Source organism: Corvus hawaiiensis, chromosome 6 (assembly GCF_020740725.1).
Source record: "Corvus hawaiiensis isolate bCorHaw1 chromosome 6, bCorHaw1.pri.cur, whole genome shotgun sequence".
Taxonomy (NCBI): domain Eukaryota; kingdom Metazoa; phylum Chordata; class Aves; order Passeriformes; family Corvidae; genus Corvus; species Corvus hawaiiensis.
The window spans coordinates 5093332-5112387 of NC_063218.1; the positions used below are offsets into that span (position 1 = coordinate 5093332).

Sequence of the window (19056 nt, forward strand, 5' to 3'; positions counted from 1 at the left end):
TGCGGAGATATCACGGCTTAGATTTGTTACAGATGGGTTTCTGGATATAGTCTAAGGCATTCTGCCAGCCAATTTTATATCTGTGTAAAAGTGATTGGCATCCCTATAAATAAAGCTGCTGTGGGATTATAAATCTAAATATACTTATTCATTAAATTATTTTTACATTTCCACTGGGTTGTCATCCTGGCTTATCGTAAGCATACCATGTTCTCTGCCTGTGTGTTATCCATAGCTCCAGCAATGCAGCTTCTGAGGCTTGGAAATACTTTTTCACTTGTGTGTGAATTATCCATGAGTTAGTCTGCCATGGATCTCTTCACCAGGACTTCCTCTCAGTGATCACTGGGAGCAACCCTGTCCTGGAGGCTGCTGTAGAAGTGGTAGTGGCTGCAAATACAGGAACGTGAGTTCTTCCTTTTTGGCTCATAAGTGAGCATGAGTTTGCTGGGGTATTTAGTACCTGTGACCTGGTAAATACTATTTGCATGGCTCCTTTGGTGCTGGGAAGGGCTTCTCCATAAGCTTCTCCATCCATATCCTCAGGCAGGGAGTCTCGCAAAGTTTCTTTCTTCTGTGCCGCAGGCTGGGCTGCATGAAAACAGGGGTCTTTCCATCTGGTTTAACCACCCCTGCTGGTTGTTTTGGCTACAGGAGCAAGGAGAAAAGTCCCCCAGACCAGCTCCAGGTGCAGCTGTGAGCTGGGAAGGTGCTGGAGGGAGAGCCTGGCCAGGCACCAGCACAGCCGGGCAGCGATGCAGGCGCTGGTAAATCTGGCTTGGTCTTCGAACAGGCTGATGAGAACACTGTGAGCTGCAGTGAGCATCCGGTTTCTCTGGGGTTTTTTTCCTTCTCCTTTCAAAGCACTTGATTATTAATTCAGTAAATGATGAAGCATAGAGCACATGTGCCTGAGTGGCAGAATATCAGCTGCCTCACTCTGCTCAGTAATAACGTACATTGATGAAAGTTAACCCGTGATTTTAGTTTAGTTTCCTAATGAAAAGAAGCTTCAAACTCTTTCTGTCTGTCTGCTCCTCCTCCCGTCACTGACAATTCATTAAGTCCATTGCCTGGTTTTGTCCTTTCTTTCAGATTGGTTTTTCATCTCAAATCTGTGGAGCTGCTACAATTTTTGTCAAAACAGGCATCAAGTTAGAAGGGTGTTGCGGAGGTTTTTTATTAAGGGATGCAGTGAAACCTCAGCCTGCACTAGACACCAGGGAATACACATAAATGTTATGAACATCCAAGCCATAAAGAGTGCTTTAGTTGGATTTGCCACATTATGAGACACCAGAGAGCCCACGCTGCGGGTCTCTGCACAGACACGTAGGTGTTGCCGGGGGGATGTTTGCCTTGGTGAATTCTCTGATGTTTAATAAATGTAAGTTCATCCTGCAGCCTCACTATAAAAGTGGCTTATGTTGCTGAGATTCACAGAAGGAAATCTTTTTGTTCCTGTTGGTATTCCTAGTGCTGCTCACCCCACCAAATGTAGTTTTGGTAGCATAACAGGGTCAGCACTACCTTGTAGGGTCTTCAGAAGCTGGTAGCAACATTTGGATGTCCTGACCTTTTGCTGGAGCTGTCTGAGAGTCCATGTGCCATTTGGCATTGTGGAAGCAGGGAGGCCAAGCTGCTGGGATTCAGCATCCTGAAGGTGGGAGCTGGACAGTGGTGTTGGAAACCTCACCATGCTCTACTGCAGGAAAGTACAGTTGGGCAGGTGAGCAGCAGATGGAGAGGAGAATCCTGAGTGGGGGGTCCTGTGTCCCTGCCCCTGGGTTATTTCTGGTGCCCAGTGGGCTGAGCTGCAGCTGCATGTTGGAGGTAAGAGGGTGGCATCTGGGTTGTGTCCTGGAGGTACCAGCATTGGTTTGAGCAGAACAAATGTACTTCACAAACTCAGAAGCTGAATGAATCATTTTGCCTGGTGCAGATTAGGACAGAGGTTACCTTGGCCAAAGCTGTGTGGCTAGTGCCAGCAAACAGGGAGGTGGTTGCCTCTGGGAATGACATTCCCATGGTCCCTGTGTCCTGCTGCAGACCCTAATGCAGTAATGTACCCCCTTCCTCCCTAAACCAGCAACAGCTCCTGGTTGGCCCATGTTACCCAGGCTCTGGAGGTCCTGGTGTGGATGCTCAGAGCATCTATAAGGTAATCTGGAGGTTATGGTGTGACCAGCTGGGCTTGGTGCTGCTGGTAGATGGGTCCTACGTGGGTGTGAGATCCTTTCATCACCTTGTCTCCGGGGGAGGGGAGAGACCCTGAAAGACCAGCCACCAACTTCTCTGCAGGGATTTGATGGGGTGCAAACAGGACTTGACATTGTGTGTTCTTGGTGAGCTGCCAAATGTTTGCATATCAGCCTGGCTTTTACTCGTAGGTGTCAATGCTTCTTTCCAGGCCTGGTTTCCACCACAACCTGAATTCTTCGAAGTGTTGGGGGTTTTTTTTCCTCTTTGTTTCTTTTTTTCTTTCTCCATTCAGTGCCTTAGTAAGAAGACAGCTGAAATCCTGGGAGCCCAAACTAAACCTGTCTATTACACATGACCCGATTAGACGCCATGGTAATAAGCATTTGAATCTAAAGCTAGATTAGGCAGGGAGCAGTCTGAGGCTGGATTTGCATAGCATGAATTCCTTTTCCACAGAACGTGTTGGTAAATCTACTGAAAGTGAATTTAGAAAGCACTGGCATGCGTCAAGTGCTCCTGTTGATGCATGGGTTGCTCTTCTCACTAGGCACTCAGCTGGGAAAAAAATGCCTGTGATTGCCTAGAAGATGCTTTTTCTCCTCTCCGCCTGCTCTCACGGCTCATGTTGCAGTTGATGGGGATGGGTAGCTCTTGCCAGCTCTAAAAATCTGCATTAATGGGGTTTTGAAAGTTTTTGCCTGGCCAGGCAATTATTTCAGGGCGCTTTCTCTTCCTGTGACAACTCCGGCAGTAGTGGAGTGAATCTAGAATTTTCAGGTATCCAAATCCAATTTGCAGCTTCTTCAGGCTTTCACTTCAGTGTTACAGGTCTTGTGCTGGAAAATGCTGCAAATATTTGCTATCCAAAAGCCATTTAATTTCCTGCCCCTGTGGACAGTCATAAGATTGTGGATGATCGAGAGTCAGTCTCTCTTTGAGTTACGTCATTACCATGTGTTCAGGCCATCCAGACTGCAGTGTTAATTTGGGGTAATGCGATGCAGAGGTCAGACACGGCGGGAGGGGGGGGGATGTTTTTCAAGGTTGAGGGCGGTGTTGGGGCAGCAGACCTGCAGGCTTTCTGTTCTAGGAAAGGGTTTGAGATGGAGGTCACAGGGTTTCAAGCTTGGTTAGAGTTGCTGGGTCCCACTTTGTTATCCACAGTGTTGTCTGGGCTGTGTTGGAAGACCTGACAATCTGGTGAATGCAACGATGCACCTGAGCGGCCTCTACCAGCCAACTCCGTTGCCACTTTTGCTGAGAGAGGTGTCTCAAAAGCTGCTGAAGGAATGGGAGTGTGTTTCTGGGTGTTTGGATGTATTTTCTCACCTGAGAGCTGGGCGGACCTGGTGTCAGTCAGATGCACTGCCCTGAAGCCATGCAAGGAGGGGAGCTTTGAAGGAATGCCACAAGTCACTGATCACCAGCGCACCTGAAGCCTTGCCCAGGTGGCATATGTGAAGAGCTCTAGAAGACCCAGCCAGCCCCAGGACTCACCTCCAAGTGTGAAGTTCTCCATTGGTTTGAACTGTGGGTAAACCAGACTGGTGTTGATGGGGAGAAGTAAAAATGCCATCACTCCAAACGTGTCCCCCAGACTTACATGCTGAGCATGACTCCATGTGCTCTGGAACACCCCTTTGGTCAGCTGGGGTCAGTTGTTCCCTCCCAACTCCTTGTGCACTCCCAGCTTCGCTGGTGGAGTGAGGAGCAGAAAAGACCTTGACTCTGTGCAAGCGCTGCAGAGCAACAACTAAATCACCTCTGCAGTAGCAACACTGTTCCCAGCACAACCCCAAAGAAAATTAAACAGTCCAGCCAAAACCATCTTGGAAAGGGGGCAGGACTGGTTTGAGGAAGGCGAGTGAAGTGGTGGTGTGGGAGCAGTGGGTGGGTGTCAGGGTTCGGTGCTGCAGCCCAGCAGGAGTGGGTGATGCTGCGGCTCTCGGAGCCCACGCCGTGCCTGCAGTGGCCTCGGGGAAGGTGCCTCTGTGCTTGTGGGCAAGTCTGAAGTGTGGTGAATCCCAGAGAGATGAACACCCAGTCTGCCCTCCTGCTGCAGATGAGATTTAACTTTAAAAAAATCAAACGTAGCTGTGTTCTCTCAGGGTGTCTGAGCCTCTGAGGATCCCCTTGGGTCACTTTTTCAAAGCGGTTATTTGCAATTGCTAGGCTTTTTTTTTTTTAATGAAAAGGGAGATGATTGTATAAATATCTACAGGGATGGAAAGCTTGTGTTGCAATTTGTGCTGGGTGTAGTGTGAAATCCTGCAAAGTAGAAAAATCCACTTCCATATGTAGCCGTGGCAGGGATGTGACCACTGTTGCTGTGATACTGCCCTTCCAGGGGGTTTCCTCACTGAAATGTTTGCTCAAGTGGGGTGGAGAGGCTCATTTTTTGAGCAGTATATAGAGATGAAAGCAGGCAGGGTGTCTGAAGTACTAGAGATGCTGTGGATGCCTTGTTTGGACTCCAAGCTCTCTGGGGAAAACCGGATTTGGTTAAATCAATGCACAGAGGAAAAACTAACAATCCTGTGCATGTACTCAGTGTGTTTAAATTCGGTTTGTATTGACGCTGCTGATGCTGATACTTTCCTGGATTAAGCATTAAAATAGCCTCTATTGATTTTTAAATGCTTCCCCTCGGGACCTCCACTGGACTGACATTCCCCTCTGGATCTCCAGCTGGGGAAGGGGGACCTTCCTCTGGTTCATCCCTGGCAGTGATGTGTTGAAGGCTCCCTCCCCTCGGTGAGAGACCAGATAATTAGGCAATTAAAACCACGTGCCCACATTAGGACAGGTCCTCTGAATTGCAGGTGGTGGGTTTGAGCAGCTGTCCTGGAAAATCGAGTCTTGTCGCCCTGAGATCCATCCTGGTCAAAGCAGGGCTTTTGCCAGAAGCTACATTGTGTTGTAGCCACATAAAAAAATTATGATCAAGCCTTCCCATTAATCTCACTTGCTGTGTTCGCCTGTTTTCTTTTTCTTTTGTTTAAATGCAAACAGTCTTTCGGTGAAATGTGATAAAAGTTGCGGTTTTTTCCCAGGCTGGGAGGTTTTTTCTCCAGGGTGGGAGTAGGCACCATGTTGGAGCTGTTGGGATCACATTGTGCCTGATGTGAGCTCACATGCATTGTTTTTCGGTGTTCATCTGCTGGAGCACATGGAGGTATTAGTGTCATACTGGAAGGAAAAGTGGCCAGCGGGCCTTTTCTGCCATTAGACGTATTTATCAAGGAGTTCTCAACCCCAGGTTTGTACTTTAGGGGGAAAAATCACTCTGGATTAACATCAGAATTTAAAAACCTTTAACAGGAAATCAGCATTGCAGATGGGTAGGCCAGCTGAGAGATCTGACAAGTGTGTTTTGTTTGCTCTGGGCACCTTCTGTACTAGAAGTTTAATGATGAAGTTTAATGGTATTTTGCCATCAGGGTCCCTGCTGGGAAGGACTCCTATTTACAGCAGCCTCCCACCCGTTTCCATTTTGAGAGAGAAAGAAACCAGCTTGCTGCACACCACAAAATGCCTGAACACCTGGGGTTCCAGCAGCCTCACCTTAAGCATGGATAGTGCTAAAAATCTCCAAACACCACCCAAACTCCTTGTTGCCTTGTCGTGGTGGTGGCTCCATTGCAGATGTTGTTGTGCTGATGGACTGGAAGCATCTGCTGCTGAGCAACTTGGAAACTCCACTTTGTGAAGCCAAATTAAGAGGCTTTAAAAGAGGGAAAAAACCTGCCTGCCTTCAGCACGTCTCACCCCGGGGATTACTGCTGAAATGGGGAGCAGTGAAATAGAAAGTGCAGCAGTGAGGGTTTGCATAAGATGAATCACAGTCACAGCCCAAATATTCATTGGAGGAGCAGGGATGGAAAAAAGGGAGGAATTAAAATAAAGGAAAGTTGCTGATTGAACTATTGTTCTCCAGGAAAAGGCTAATTGGCAAACAAATATCCTCCTCCAGTGGGAAATACAACTCCTCTCTCCCTGCTTGCCAGGCTGCTGAGTTTGTATTAACAGCATTTGCATCGTCAACGGGAGTAGTCAGAACTTGTGATATCTGGGCTGGGCTTTACAGCTGGTATTAGCACCTTCTGGAGGTGTGTTGTGCTTTGAATGAGCAGTTTTCCCCCAGCTGGGGCCAAAACCAGCGATGGAAATGGAGTGGGGCTGGATTGGTGCTCGTGCTTGTGCTGGGTGGTAGGGATGGAGCCAGGCTGGAAGAGGGTGCTCCCCCAGGAATGCTCAGTGAGGCTGTAGGAGCCCCCTGAGCTGCCCAGTGGGTCTTGCATCCCTCTCTCTTAACTGGTTTTGTCCTTGAGGGCTGCCTGGACAAGGCTTGGCATCACTCAGCCCGGACACCCTCAAAGGCTGGCTGAGAGACCAGGTTCCAATGGCAAAGGACAAATTCTGGGAGGCTCTTCCCTGCAAGGCTTCAGGCTTTCAGGAGAGCCCCGGGTCGGTGCTAATCCCTCCCTGCATGTAACCTCGGCTCTGAAAGGGCTGTCTCTGCCCCTTTGAGCCCCACCACAATGCAGCGCCGACAGCTGCCGCCCCAAAACAAGAGCGGGGTGAGGGGAGCACCGGGGCGGGCGGCCCCTCGCGCCGCCTTTCCTTTCTGCTGGTTTTTTTCTGTGTTGCCTTTTAGAACTGGGCTGGGACACAGGGAGGTCAGGGGAATGCCCCAGCATCCTTCCTGGAGAGCCCCCCGCCACCTCTGCCTCCCTCTGCCTTCCTGGAAAGTCTCTTGGGCTTGGACGAGTGTTGTGCCTGGGTTTCAGGATGCAAATGATGCAGTACATTTAAGGGAGCAGTATGTGACTTGGAAACTGTTTCTTCCTCCCACCACTGCCAACCCACCCCACTTTTATGGTTTGATTCTGTGAAAAAAGGACCACGAATCCACCTGGCTTCTGGGAAAACGGGATGTGTGTGTCTGTAAAATTGGGTCATTCAGCACCCTGGTGAATATCAAGAAATATATATATTTATATAGGTTTGCAAAGTGGGTCTTGTCTGTGGCTCCATGTTGTTGTCCTTGTTCCTGAAATAAGTGGTATTTGCCTTAACTGATCTGCTGGAGTTCCTGTAAGAAGTGGTCTGTAGTGGTTTGGAGGATCTGGCGCCGGTGCTCAGCTTTTCACTGATCAAGTTTACCCTTTTAGTGGAGAACTCGTGACCTCCAGTGTTACTGCACTGCTCACCATCGAGATGGCTGGGAAACTTCAACAGGGTTTGGTTTTTAATCCTCAAAAACTAAACAAAGTTTTGCTGCAGCAGCGTCTTCTCTGGTTAGATTAATACGTGCACTGAGCCGTGCACCACAGGGGATCAAGGGCTGTGTGGGGTTAGATAGATGCTGCAAGCCCTCAGCCTTCTCCTTGGATCCAAGCTTGTCTCCGTGCCCTGGGATGGATGTCCTGCAGCGTGCCATCAACCATCCCTGCTCCAGATTTTTGCTGGCTTGCCAAACAAGCGGCGCTGCTCTGAGGATTGATTTCAGCTGGAGAGGGTTAAGACAGATCCCGTCTCACCCTGCTGTGCACCACGCTCTTCCCCCCCAAAACTGGATTACAGAGTCAGCAGTGTGTGTGCTTCCCTTGGCAGGGACCTCACTCGTGTGCTGGAGAGGTGACAGGCAAGCCAGGCTGTGGTACTCTCACAGCACGATGGAGGTTGTTGCTCTTTTCCCTGAATAGCATCAACACCTGCAGGTGGGAGCCCCATGCAGACACATACAACAAAGCCCCTCCCAACACTTTTTCTGCTTTTGATAGGTGTAAGTTTAAGGTGGAAAAGGAGGGCTTTTCTGGCATGTTACAAATTCATGAAACTATGTCTTTCCCTCACTCTGTGAATAAACTGGTCTAATTTTTCTTGCTGCACCCTGGATGTGGCCATCAAGCCCCCGAAGCTCATCTGCCCTTGAGCAGAACAAAATGTTTTCTTGCCAGACAGCAGGCCCAGCTGTATGCTTCAGGATGTGACAAATGCCACAATAAAAGGAAAGAATAGAGAGGAGGTGACACATTTTAGGCAAGCACTGGGTTTTTGACGATGCTGGCAGATGGGGCTTTGCTGGAGTGAGCAGAGAGCTTGTGGCTGCAGCCAGCTCCTCATGGCATCAGGGGCAGTGTGCTGGTGGCCTTCAGGTAGCCTAGGCAAGGTATGGAGACACAAAACACTCTTTGTTGGGTTCATAGAGTTTAACAGGATTTCTGGGAAGAGGAAGGAGGATCGGGGGTAAATCAGGATTTGGCGGGTGTATTTATAAATCCATGAAACCCAAGTCTTTGAGATTTGCTTACATAGAGAATCACGGCTCTTGTGATGCTCTAGTGATGAGTCAGGCTCCTCCTGGCAGCTGCATCATGGAAAGGGTCCTGTTCCCATCCCCTTTTGGGCTGCTGCTTTGAGTGTAGATGGATGGAGAAAAGGCAATCAATAGTTCAAAGCCTTTTAGCTGAATGTTTTGGGCTTTTTGCCCCCTCCTGACGATATGCACTGATTTCCACCAAACACAAACATTGCTCCCCTGTACAGCCTGTGCCTCAAACAGCTTTACGCTGGAGAAAGGGGGCTTTGGAAACCAGCATGGGAGTTTGTGACCAAAAAGTCATTCTCCTTTAAACAGGAGCAGCTGTGCTGGGGTACCAGCACCATGCTCAGCACTGTGGAGATGCTGGTGATGGGCTCATATCCTTTAAGCTTCTGTGTTGGAGGGAATTCCTGCTCAGGGGAATGCCATCCTATATCTGAGCATTTCATCCATGCAAGGGCTCAGTGTCAAACCTTTTATTTTTAAAACTGAAGAATGCTTAGACCCCTCTCAGTAAAAAGTGTTTCCTTGCACCAGCTTTGGTGCAAATACGAAACGCAGCAGCACTTCTCTCTCTTGAGAGGGATGTGCTGCTGCCTCCTAGATGGGCAGAGCACCATGAACACACTTTGAAGGGCTCACAATCAGGACCAAGCCCAAGAAGAGGTTGGGTTAGTGAGTGGAAGCAAGGAGGGTGCTGACTGTCTTGGCTTTGTAAAGTGAAAAATCAAAACGTGCCTGGGAAAGGCTTTGATGCTTCTCGGGGGATGCCACAAACGTAGAACTGATCTGAAAAATGCTATGGGAGCATCCAGTTTTTATTGCTGTGGAGGTCTGAATGTGACTTATAATGGGAAGAAAAGTCATTTAAAAATTGTTAATTTTAAAAAATGGTGCAAGGTATCTTGAGCTGTGCCCTCTGCTGGGTGTTGCATTCATGGCGAGAAGTCCCGAGGGAGAACCAGCATTGCTCAGTGGTGGGGTGGGACAAGTACAGGGTGCAGTGTGTGGAATGCCAAATTCCTGCTAAGTGCTATAAAAAGGGGTCCTGGCTCTAACACTCGTGACAGCGATGGTGTCTTCCTAAAGTCCTTGCTGAGGCTGAGTGCTTCCCCACCAGCCAAGGAGGTCACTTTGCAGTGATGGATGAAAGTTGGAATATTTCCATTGTTTGGGAGCATCCCAGGCTGTGCTGAAGCTCTTGCAGAGTAAGGGCAGGCAAAGCTTGACATGGCCCAAGATGCTGAAATTGGTCAGGACATGGCAGAGACAGTCAGTGAGCGCTGTTACACTTGCATCAAAAACACTCCCTGCTTGTGCAATGCGCTGGAATAAAGCTCCACATTCAGAGGAAGAGCTCACTCAGGATCTTGCATCCTCACTTTGGGAGGAGAGCCAGGAAAACAACAAGCTAATATTCATATTTGAGGATTTAGCTCCTGGCTCCTGGCTGGGTTTGGAGGAGGCGGGTGTGAAGGGGAGCGTGCGCGCCCCTTTGCATGTGTTTGTGCCCTTGTTGGGTATTTTTAGGCTGCAGACCGCAATGCTGCAATACCGGTGCTGGCTCCAAACCAGCTGGTTGGGGCATCGGTCACAGACAGGCTTTGGCAGCTCGTTGCTCCGTGCAGTTTAATTTAGCTTGCTGAGGAAGCTGTTGAATATGCAAGTGATAATTGCTGCTCTCCTTTCCTTAAAGCAAAGGCGGAAGCGACACCAGGGTCCAATTTTCTCCTTAATGACTGATTTCATTTAAGCACTGCTCAGGGCGATGTAGGCTTGATGCTTTTCTTTTTAGGGCTGGGGAGAACTAAACTTGCATGTCTTTGTATCACTGAGCCCGTGGCCTCCATCCATCCTGGTTGCACATGAGGGCTAAGCTCCTTCTCCTTCTTCTCTTCAGTCCAGGTTTGCAGTTTGAGCCCATCACACACGTTTCCACCCTTGTTTCTGTGAAAACAGAGTTGTTTGGGAGTGATTCAGCCCCATCAGTCCTGCCTTGAGATTTGGGCTTGGCTACAAGTTCCCTCAGTGACCCTTCCCAACCTATCTTCCCTGGCTTTGTACATACAGGGGCAATTAAGCTTAATTTATTCTGTCCTGCTCTATAGCAGAGGCCAGAAGGCACCATTAGATCACAATCTGACTTAAATTTATTGATCTAATTAGCGGTCAAAGGTACAAGCAGGAGGTGGGAGCAGGACACTTAACATACGATGCAGCTTAGAACTTGTCCCTTCTGTTCTCCTTAACACAAGCCTCCAGATTGCCAGGGGCTCCTGTTTTTTCTTCTTGAATAACCAATTTCTGCAGGATTTGCAGGGGAGGAGGAGGCTGTGTAGCTGGACTTTGTTCTGACGATGCAAGCTGCGCTGTCTGCAGCTCCCGACAACTTGCTGGGGAGCTGTGTTTTGATTTTGATCCATCATGTCAATGAATATTCATCAGCCTTCTGAAGGTTTAATGCTATTTGCCTGGTAGCTAGCATATTCTCTCCCTAACCTTTTTTTAGCCTTGGTTGCTAATAACCTACAGCCCACTCAGTCTACATTATAGGGTGGTTTGGTTTTTTAAATTGTTTATAGATGAAAATGAGGAACCTCAATAGCTCCAGAGCTGGAAGCCGCTCAGAAGTACCTTGTCTTGGTTGCTGCATGGCTGTCTGCTTTAAACCCCAAAATAAAACCTTGCCTTTTGGTCTGTCATTCAGACTCCTCATAAAACATTGTCAGGAGTGCGTATCTCTGAAGAGCAGGTGTTGTTCTGATAAAAGCTTTCCACACGTTTTGGTAAGCCCAAGTCAGAGCTTGTACGTAGCGGCAGGTTTCAAGGACGAGGTTGACGTGGTGTTGAAAAGGGGATGGAAAATGCCTTGTGGAAGAGGAGAATGGGTCTGTTTGCTCCAGACCAGCTGCAGGAGCAGGATTGGGCCCTGTTCTGGGAATGGTGTGGTTGTACCCATGGAATTGGGATGACCCAAATGACCAAACTTTGCACGGCCGAGGACAAGTGGGTTGGGACAGAGCTCCTGTGCCAGGCACAAAGTGCTGGGCAGCCACCAGCATCTCCCTTTGCACCCTGCTCCTTGTGGCTCTTTAAAACCCAAACCTGCAGTGTTTTCTTCCATGTTGGAGTAGGCCAAGATCTTTGTGCCTTTGGCTTTTTGTTTCCCTCCCTTCTTTAGGAGAGAAGCTCCTCAGCAGGTCCCCAAATGCTGCTGACACCGAGGGGATGCCAGCAGGCTGCTAATGGATTTGCTGCGGTGCTGGCTGCCGGGGAGCCGTGATGAGAGAGCTTTCATGGCAGCTGAAATTCCTCCAGTGGCTGCATATTTCTATATCCGAGATGTAAAAATGTGAAATGAGATTTGGGGCCCTTCAGGAAGGGGAGACTCTTCAGGCTGGGCACAGAGCAATTGCACAGCCTGGGATTATCCTGCATGAAGATCCAATAGCTGTTTCCCATCATTCGTGGTTCAGCAGATGATTACACCATGTGCTAAAAACGTGCAGTCGGGATCATTTCAAGGGTCAGGTCCTCTGCTAAAGAACTGTGGGTAGAGCCTGAATTTTCTGCAAGGTCCCTGTTTTCAGAGGGCAGTGTTTGCCATGCCGTGGTGTGGTGCAGGGTCGGACCTCAGGTCTGACCCCAGCCCTGGCTCTCCGCAGGGCACAGCAGCTGTTTATTCTGCTGTATAAATCCATAGTTGGAGGGAATGGCAGGCTCTGGGGAGATCAGACACTCCTCTCCAAATGCTGACCTTTTTTTCCCGAGTCTCTTCATAGCTTTGTTAATAAATCTGAGTCATCCATATTTCAACCTTGGCTGTTTTTGCCGTCTCTTAACATCTCAGTGTCTTGTTTCACAGAGATAAAATATGTGGGTGTGTAACTTTGTAAGACAAATGTTTAGGCTTTCAAAAATTCCCTGCTTTGCTGGTTGATTTTTCTCATTAGAGTGTTTCTCCACACTCCTCATTCCTCATAGGTGACCCTCCTCTTGTGTCGCTGACTTGAGAGTCCCAATTTTGGGGCAGCATTTGCCTGGTCCTTGCAGTTATTAGTCAGGCAGGGCATGTGGTTCCTGCCCTGAGCTTTGCTCCCAACCAAGAGTTTCAGAAATCAACAAAACCTAAGCAGCCGCCGGTGTGAGCAATGCCCAACGTCAGCACTGCTTAGGAAAATCTGAGCTACCGGCACCGTGTGATTTTTATCAGCTGAAATCGCGTCTTGTAAATATTTACTGGAGCTACAAGTAAGGTTTATCTAATTAAAGCCAAGCAAAACTTTCCATGAAAAAGAGCCGCCCTGCCAGGGGTTGCTGGTGGATGTTTAGGAATACGTTTAAGAGTTGGGGGAAGCGTGCAGGATATTTTTTCAGCTCTGCTGCTGTCTGTAGCTCGGGATGTCCTGAGACACATGAGGTCTTCAAGGATTGAGTTACCCATGGCGGGGACCTGGTGGCCCCAAGCATATCCAGCTGTTCTGGCAGCAGTCTCCTGAATTTTCCATACCCCTGGCATGAGGGGGTATGAGGTGTGGGTATGAGGGGGGCTGGCCTGGCTGCCATGGCATGGGGAGGTTGGTGCAGATTTGCTGGGATTGGCAACAGTGGTGGGGCCCAGGACTCCTCATCCCACGGGGACAGTGGTGTGACCCCTGCCGCTGCCAGCTCTGGCATGAGGCAAAGCAAATGCATCTTTTTAATTTGCGTGGTCGTCAAGGTTGCCAGGACTGTAAACGTCAAATCTGAGCAGAAATATTTGGCATGAAAACCGTCTCTGCTCTTCCCCTCCGTGCCGAGCGCGTGGGTGGCTCGATTCCTCCTCCCACCGCGGGACGGGAGCGCAGCGCTGCGGGGCGGCTGCTCGAGCCTCCACTCTTCTTTTCCCTGCAGGATCTAGTGCCCAGGAGGGAGGCACGCAGAGGATTGTGGCCATGGCCCCGAGGAAGAGGAGCGGCCGGGGGATCTCCTTCATCTTCTGCTGCTTCCGCAGCAGCGACCACCCCGAGATCACGTACCGGCTGCGCAATGACAGCAGCTTCGCCCTGCAGACCATGGAGCCCTCACTGCCCATGCCACCAGTGGAGGAGCTGGATGCCATGTTCACCGAGCTCGTGGTAAGTAGGATACTTCTTCATTTCAAGTTTAGTTTTGAGGTTTCTCCCTCTTTCCCCCCAAGGCCCTCTTTGCAGTCTCTCCAGCCTTGGTTTTGAGTTTTCAGGCATACTTTGGCATGAATGGAGGCTGCTGTTGCTGAACCCTGAGCTGTGCTCCTCCCTGAAGTCCTGCCAGTTTGGGGTGGTCTCTCTGATTAGGAACTCTTAATTTCTTACAGCAGGGGGTTGGGTCCAAGCTGGTAAAGCAGGATGTCCCCCGTAAGTGCAAAGTGACTTTACTTGCTGGGCACTCAGTTTCACAGAAAGCATCAGGTGTGGGCTACATTGAGATTTGGAAAGTCAGGATCTTTTTTCTTTATCCTTTGGTTCCAGAACTTGGAGAAACATGGATTAAGAAAAAAATTGACAGCCAAGAAAGCTTTAATTTCCTCTAAGCAAAAACATTTTGTTGTGGTATTTTGGATGGTGTTTTACTTTGAGATCATTCAGCAGTGAAATGAGGTTTTCCTACAGTGCTGGGATGCACAGGGAGAGCTGTGAATTGTGACACTGGTCAGTCACACCTCAAGGTATAGCACATCCCATTAGATGCCAGGCAGCATGGACCTGTTGAGCCGGGCTTCTTGGTGGAGGAAAGCTCCAGGTTGTATTATAAAAGCTGGTTTTGCCCAGCCAGCCTTCTCCATGGGCAGGATGTGGCAGACCAGGACACCAACACAGCACGGTGGGGATGAAATGTCCATGCAGCAGGACTCTTCTTGCAGCAGTCCTGCAAAACGCCATGGGTCACATTGGGTATGTTCAGGTGAAGTGGCTGTGTCTGTCCCAATTTATTCTCCACTGATAATTTGGCCAAATCAGGTTTTCCTGGGGAAATTCTTTCCCATGGATCACTTTCTCCATGCCCCAGCCAAAGGCTTGTTGGGCTGAGGGAGGTATCTCTGGAGGCTCAGGTACTGGAGCCCCCACCAAATCTGTGCACCTCACCTCAGCCCAGGATTTTCGAAACATTTCCTCCAAACTCATCCAGATGCTTCATGCAGTGGCAGTGCCCGAGGGAACTTCTGTGTGCAGCGAGGCAGGAGCCAGTCCAGCCTGGGGCACACCTGGTGTGGCTGTCCTGCTCTTCAGTCCTTCTGCATGCTGTTGAGATTTTTAGTTATTTTTCCCCAGCCAAGGGTGAGAAAAAAGGCCCGGAGGCAGCTGCTGCTCCAGGGCACGCTGGCAGCAGGAGCCACGCTGGCTCCCTGGGGACTGAAGTCATGCAGGGAGGGGGAATAGCGGGTGCCCACCGTGCTCCTTTGCAAGCAGCTGCAACCCCCTGGCTCCCCAAAAAACCCATCAGGCAGATCTCAACCCAAGCCAGCACTGGTTGGGAGGCAAGGGGAAGCCAAGCTCTGCCCTGTGGGCACAAGAAGGCAGATTGCCATTCAGGGGAGCGAAGTTGCAAATTCCCCCCATCCTTACAACGGCTCCTTCTTGCTCTCGGTAACCTGTTGGTGTCGGGTATTAAATTTCAGCATTAGTTAAATGGTTTGGAAAGTATCCCACTGTTCCTGTACAAACCCACTGTGTAACATTTGGAAGAGAGACAGAGAAGGCACTCAGAGGTGCTGGGCTGATCTTTACGCCTGCGGGAGCCCGATGCCATCGTGCTCGGCCATCCGCGCTGGGATGGTTTGTGCCTGCTCTGTGGGACTAAGGCTCCCCCCAAAGTCCTTGGCTGTCTCAGCCCATTGGGTTGAGGGAGGTTAAAGGGGTTGGAGGGGATCTGGAGGCTTTGCCAGCTGGAGTTGGTCCTTTGCCAGCTCTTCTCTTGCAGCCTGATCGTGACTTTTCTGCCCTGCTTGTTCCCACTAGGGTCTCAGAGTGGGAGGGATGGAGGATTTCAGGCCTGGGATGGGGGATATCTTTGGGGACATTGCAGCAGTCGGCTTGGTCACTGGGATGGACAGTCCTCCGACGGACACAAACCACAGAGTGGGATCCATGCTCCACAGATCCCAGCCTGCTGCTCCCATCGAAGGGCAAAGTCCCTTTCTCTTTGGAGCCATCCTGCAAAATATTCCCTGAGCTTCGTGTGTTTTTAAATGTGCCTGTTGATCTGAGACAGGAAACATCCGTAGCATGAGAAATTGGTGATTGTCCCGTGCCAGCAGCAGAGAATGAGGGCCTGAGATGCAGAGGGACATGGAGCAGCTGTGACTCCAAGGTCAGCTAAAGGCTTGGGCTTCTCTCCCGGTGTCTGTTTTTTTAGCCTGTTTTGTGTTAGATGGACACTTTGGATTTTAATTAGGATAGGTAAATAGAATAGATAAATAGTTAGGGGTTTATTCTGTTTTTCACTTAGTTGTATTAGAAAAAACAGGGAAATGGGATTTTTAAAATTTTTTTTATTTCAGCAATAAGAAATGCCTGATCTTCATCCCAGACTGTGCAGGGATGATGCTCCCTGTCCCAGCCAGCCATATGCAGCAGGCAGGGGCTTTTCCCTGGCTTAGGGCAGATGCAGATGTTGTTGCTGTGGTCAATGACTGATCACTGCTTCCTCCCAGAGGAACCTTTTCCCTTTCTCTCCCTCTCCCCCAGCCTGGTCTGAATGGGTTTTGTTGGAGCATTGTTGGGATGTCGCTCAAGCGGGCACCGGCCCTGTCTGAAAGGCTTTTCTTTGTCCGCGGTCCTGCCGGGGCTCCGGCCAGGCTCAGCCACCCAGGGAGGAGCAGGTGCTGGCAGAGAGGCACAAACAAAAGCAGAGTATTTCAGCAAGATTTACTGATTTGCAGCTCCTTTGGCTGGGACAATGCTTTATGATTTTGTGCAGCTTTCCGTGCATCAACACCGCTATGTCCGGCCAGCTTGGGTCGGCGGTGTTTGCTTCCTGAGGCTCGTGCAGAGGTGTGGTACCTGCCAGCCAGCATCCATCGGATTTAAGGAGTTTCAGGAGCCATCAGTCCTCCCGTAGGACACATCAGGAGGATCACTGATCACTGTGCCCCAGCGAGGAGGAAATCTGGGGTTGCACGAACTGCCTGCGAACCAAGAGAACAAAGCTGTGCCATCTGCCACAGCTTCTTTCAAGAGGCTCCTGCGTATCCAGGCTAACAATGCAGCATTTCTTCAAAGGCTGAAATCTTGCTTGCACGCTCAGAGAAAGCACTTGCAAAGCTCCACATAATGGTGCCATATGGTAGATCTTGCCATAACAATCCTCTCTATTTTCCGCCAGCAACTAGACTTTCCACCAGATGGGTAAATGACTGATGTCCTTTATATCTGCTTAACACTCCTTGTCACTGCGAGGTTTGTAATGAAACGCTCTGTGTGTGGTGGTGTGCATCATCCTGGCAGGACGTGCACTGGGCAGGGGGCTGGGATGGCTTGGTTTGGAGAGGGTAGGAGGAGCCCCACCATGACCCAGGACTCCTGGCTGTCTCTCTTCTCAGTGGGGTGGGTCACAGTGGCATCTCCATCCCTGCAGAATGAGAGTGATGCTCCAGTGACTCCTCAGATAGCTTAGATGCTCAGAGGAGCTGCTGAGTCTGGTGGGGCTTTGCTTGCCCCTGGAGCACAAGATGCTGCCTCTCCCTGATCCCACACCCTGCTCCCAGCCTGCATCCCTGCTGGTGGAGGGATGGGTTCAGAGGAGATGCTGCCCCAGACATTCCTCAACGCTTGTCTTCCCCAGGCTTTGAGGAAGTTCCATTTACTGCTCCTGATGGGGCTTCTCAGCCTTTTCACTTCTGACTTAGTGATGCAGAAGAAATTAGAGCAACCTCCGTCCAGCCCTGCGTCCCGCCTGTGATGTGCAGCAGCCCGTTTTTAGCCCATGAAACCAGAGCAGGTAACCTTCTCTGGGTCCCTCTGCCCAGATTCCAGCAGCTGACAAGTTTTTTGGGATTTGGGGAGGTGAGTGGCTGTGCAGTGTCCCCAGCCCCCCGGACTCAGGATTGGGTGCAGGCCTTTGCTCATGGATGTTGCCTGAGTCTTCCCCTCACATGGAAGGCGGCTGTATCCCGTCCCTGCTGCTTTATGAAGTAGTGGAAACTTATGAGTCTGAGGAACAATAAAAAGGTCTCTGGCAGCTTATAAGATTTATCACAGCATTTGTTTTTGCTGTACTTGGGGCAACTAATGCATTTCATCCAAGCTGCTCTCTGGATGCTGTCAGGAGATAGTTAGGAGATAGTATCCCCTGTCACAGACATTAATTCTGTTGCCTTTGAAATGCTTCATGGTGGTCAGTGGGTCTGTGGCTCATGATGTGCAGTGCTGGGGTAGGATGCCTCATGCATAACTGTCCCTTGGAGCTGTGCCTTCCCTTCCTCTTGGCATGCTGGGATGATGGCTATTTTATGTACTGCTTGAACAGGGAGTATACAAACGTGAGGAGAAATGGTGGCGTGATCAGCGTGAGCGCTGTTGTGTGTCAATAACAGCTCCGGGTTGGGAACTCACAGCTAGCAATATCCAGTTGTACTTAGGAACTTCAGTAATGTGCTTTTCCCCCTGGTTTCTAATCCAATAAGGAGAAAGTATGAGGTTTTGGGCTTTGCAAAACAACACGGCTTTTAAGTAGCAGCTGAGGGATCAGCTGCAAAGCCAAGCTTTGCATTTCATGCTTGCAGGTCAGCTGTCGTATTTTGCTGCCTGGTCCTTCCAGCATTAAGGACTTCAGGATTTTGAGAACCACTGAATGGTGACCAAAGCCATTTCCCCTATATCTGCAAAGAAATGCATGTGGTTGGTATCTGGAAAAAATTACAATTGCAGCAGCCCTTGTGTCCTGGGCAAGCCACCCCTTTCTGCAGAGTCAAGCCAGAGCCAGATGCTCAGCGTGGAACTCCTGGCCCTATCCCACTGCTGTCTCCCAAAACTGATCTCTCTTGGCTTATGAATCAGTTTTAAGAAGGAAAACCAAATGATTGGTAATACCTGCTTTTAAATTCCCTCCGCAGGGATCCATGTGCCATACAGACACTTACCAGGCTGCCCAGGTTCAGTTTTTCAGATTGAACAATCTGGACCTGCCAGGCTCTCATCCCAGCCCAGCGCTCACGGCGCTTGTTTTCATCACCTCGTGTTGTTAACACCCTCCCAGATAATCTCTAAAATGTACCTTTTGATAAGTAAGCATCTGATAGAGAAGTCACACACCTACTCAGTCAGGAAATAAGGGTTTTCTGCCTACGTGTGTTCCCTGGACCTGAATGAACCAATCCACTGAGGAACGCTGTATTTCAGCTGAAACAGTCCTGTAATTGCAGTATCTGTTACTGCTACAAACCAGCGTGGGGGCTTGCCCAAAAAACAGGCTGCTCCCAACCCCTGGTTTTACAAAGGAGCCATGTTACAGCACAATGTGAATCTCAGCTGAAGGCAGAGAGCACATAAGGAACCCCTTTGTTTCCA

General features: G+C 49.7%; 1 protein-coding gene across 4 annotated transcripts in view; it reads left to right on the forward strand.

Annotated features, from left to right (window-relative positions):
• DAAM1 (dishevelled associated activator of morphogenesis 1) overlaps nt 1-19056 on the forward strand; it is a 90272-nt gene that overhangs the window by 23987 nt on the left and 47229 nt on the right. For all 4 annotated transcript variants that reach the window (XM_048307289.1, XM_048307290.1, XM_048307286.1 and 1 more), the window contains one exon: nt 13424-13647. In XM_048307289.1, the coding sequence (XP_048163246.1) occupies nt 13465-13647 (183 nt within the window). In that variant the 5' untranslated portion in view covers nt 13424-13464. The remainder of the gene's footprint in view (nt 1-13423; nt 13648-19056) is intronic.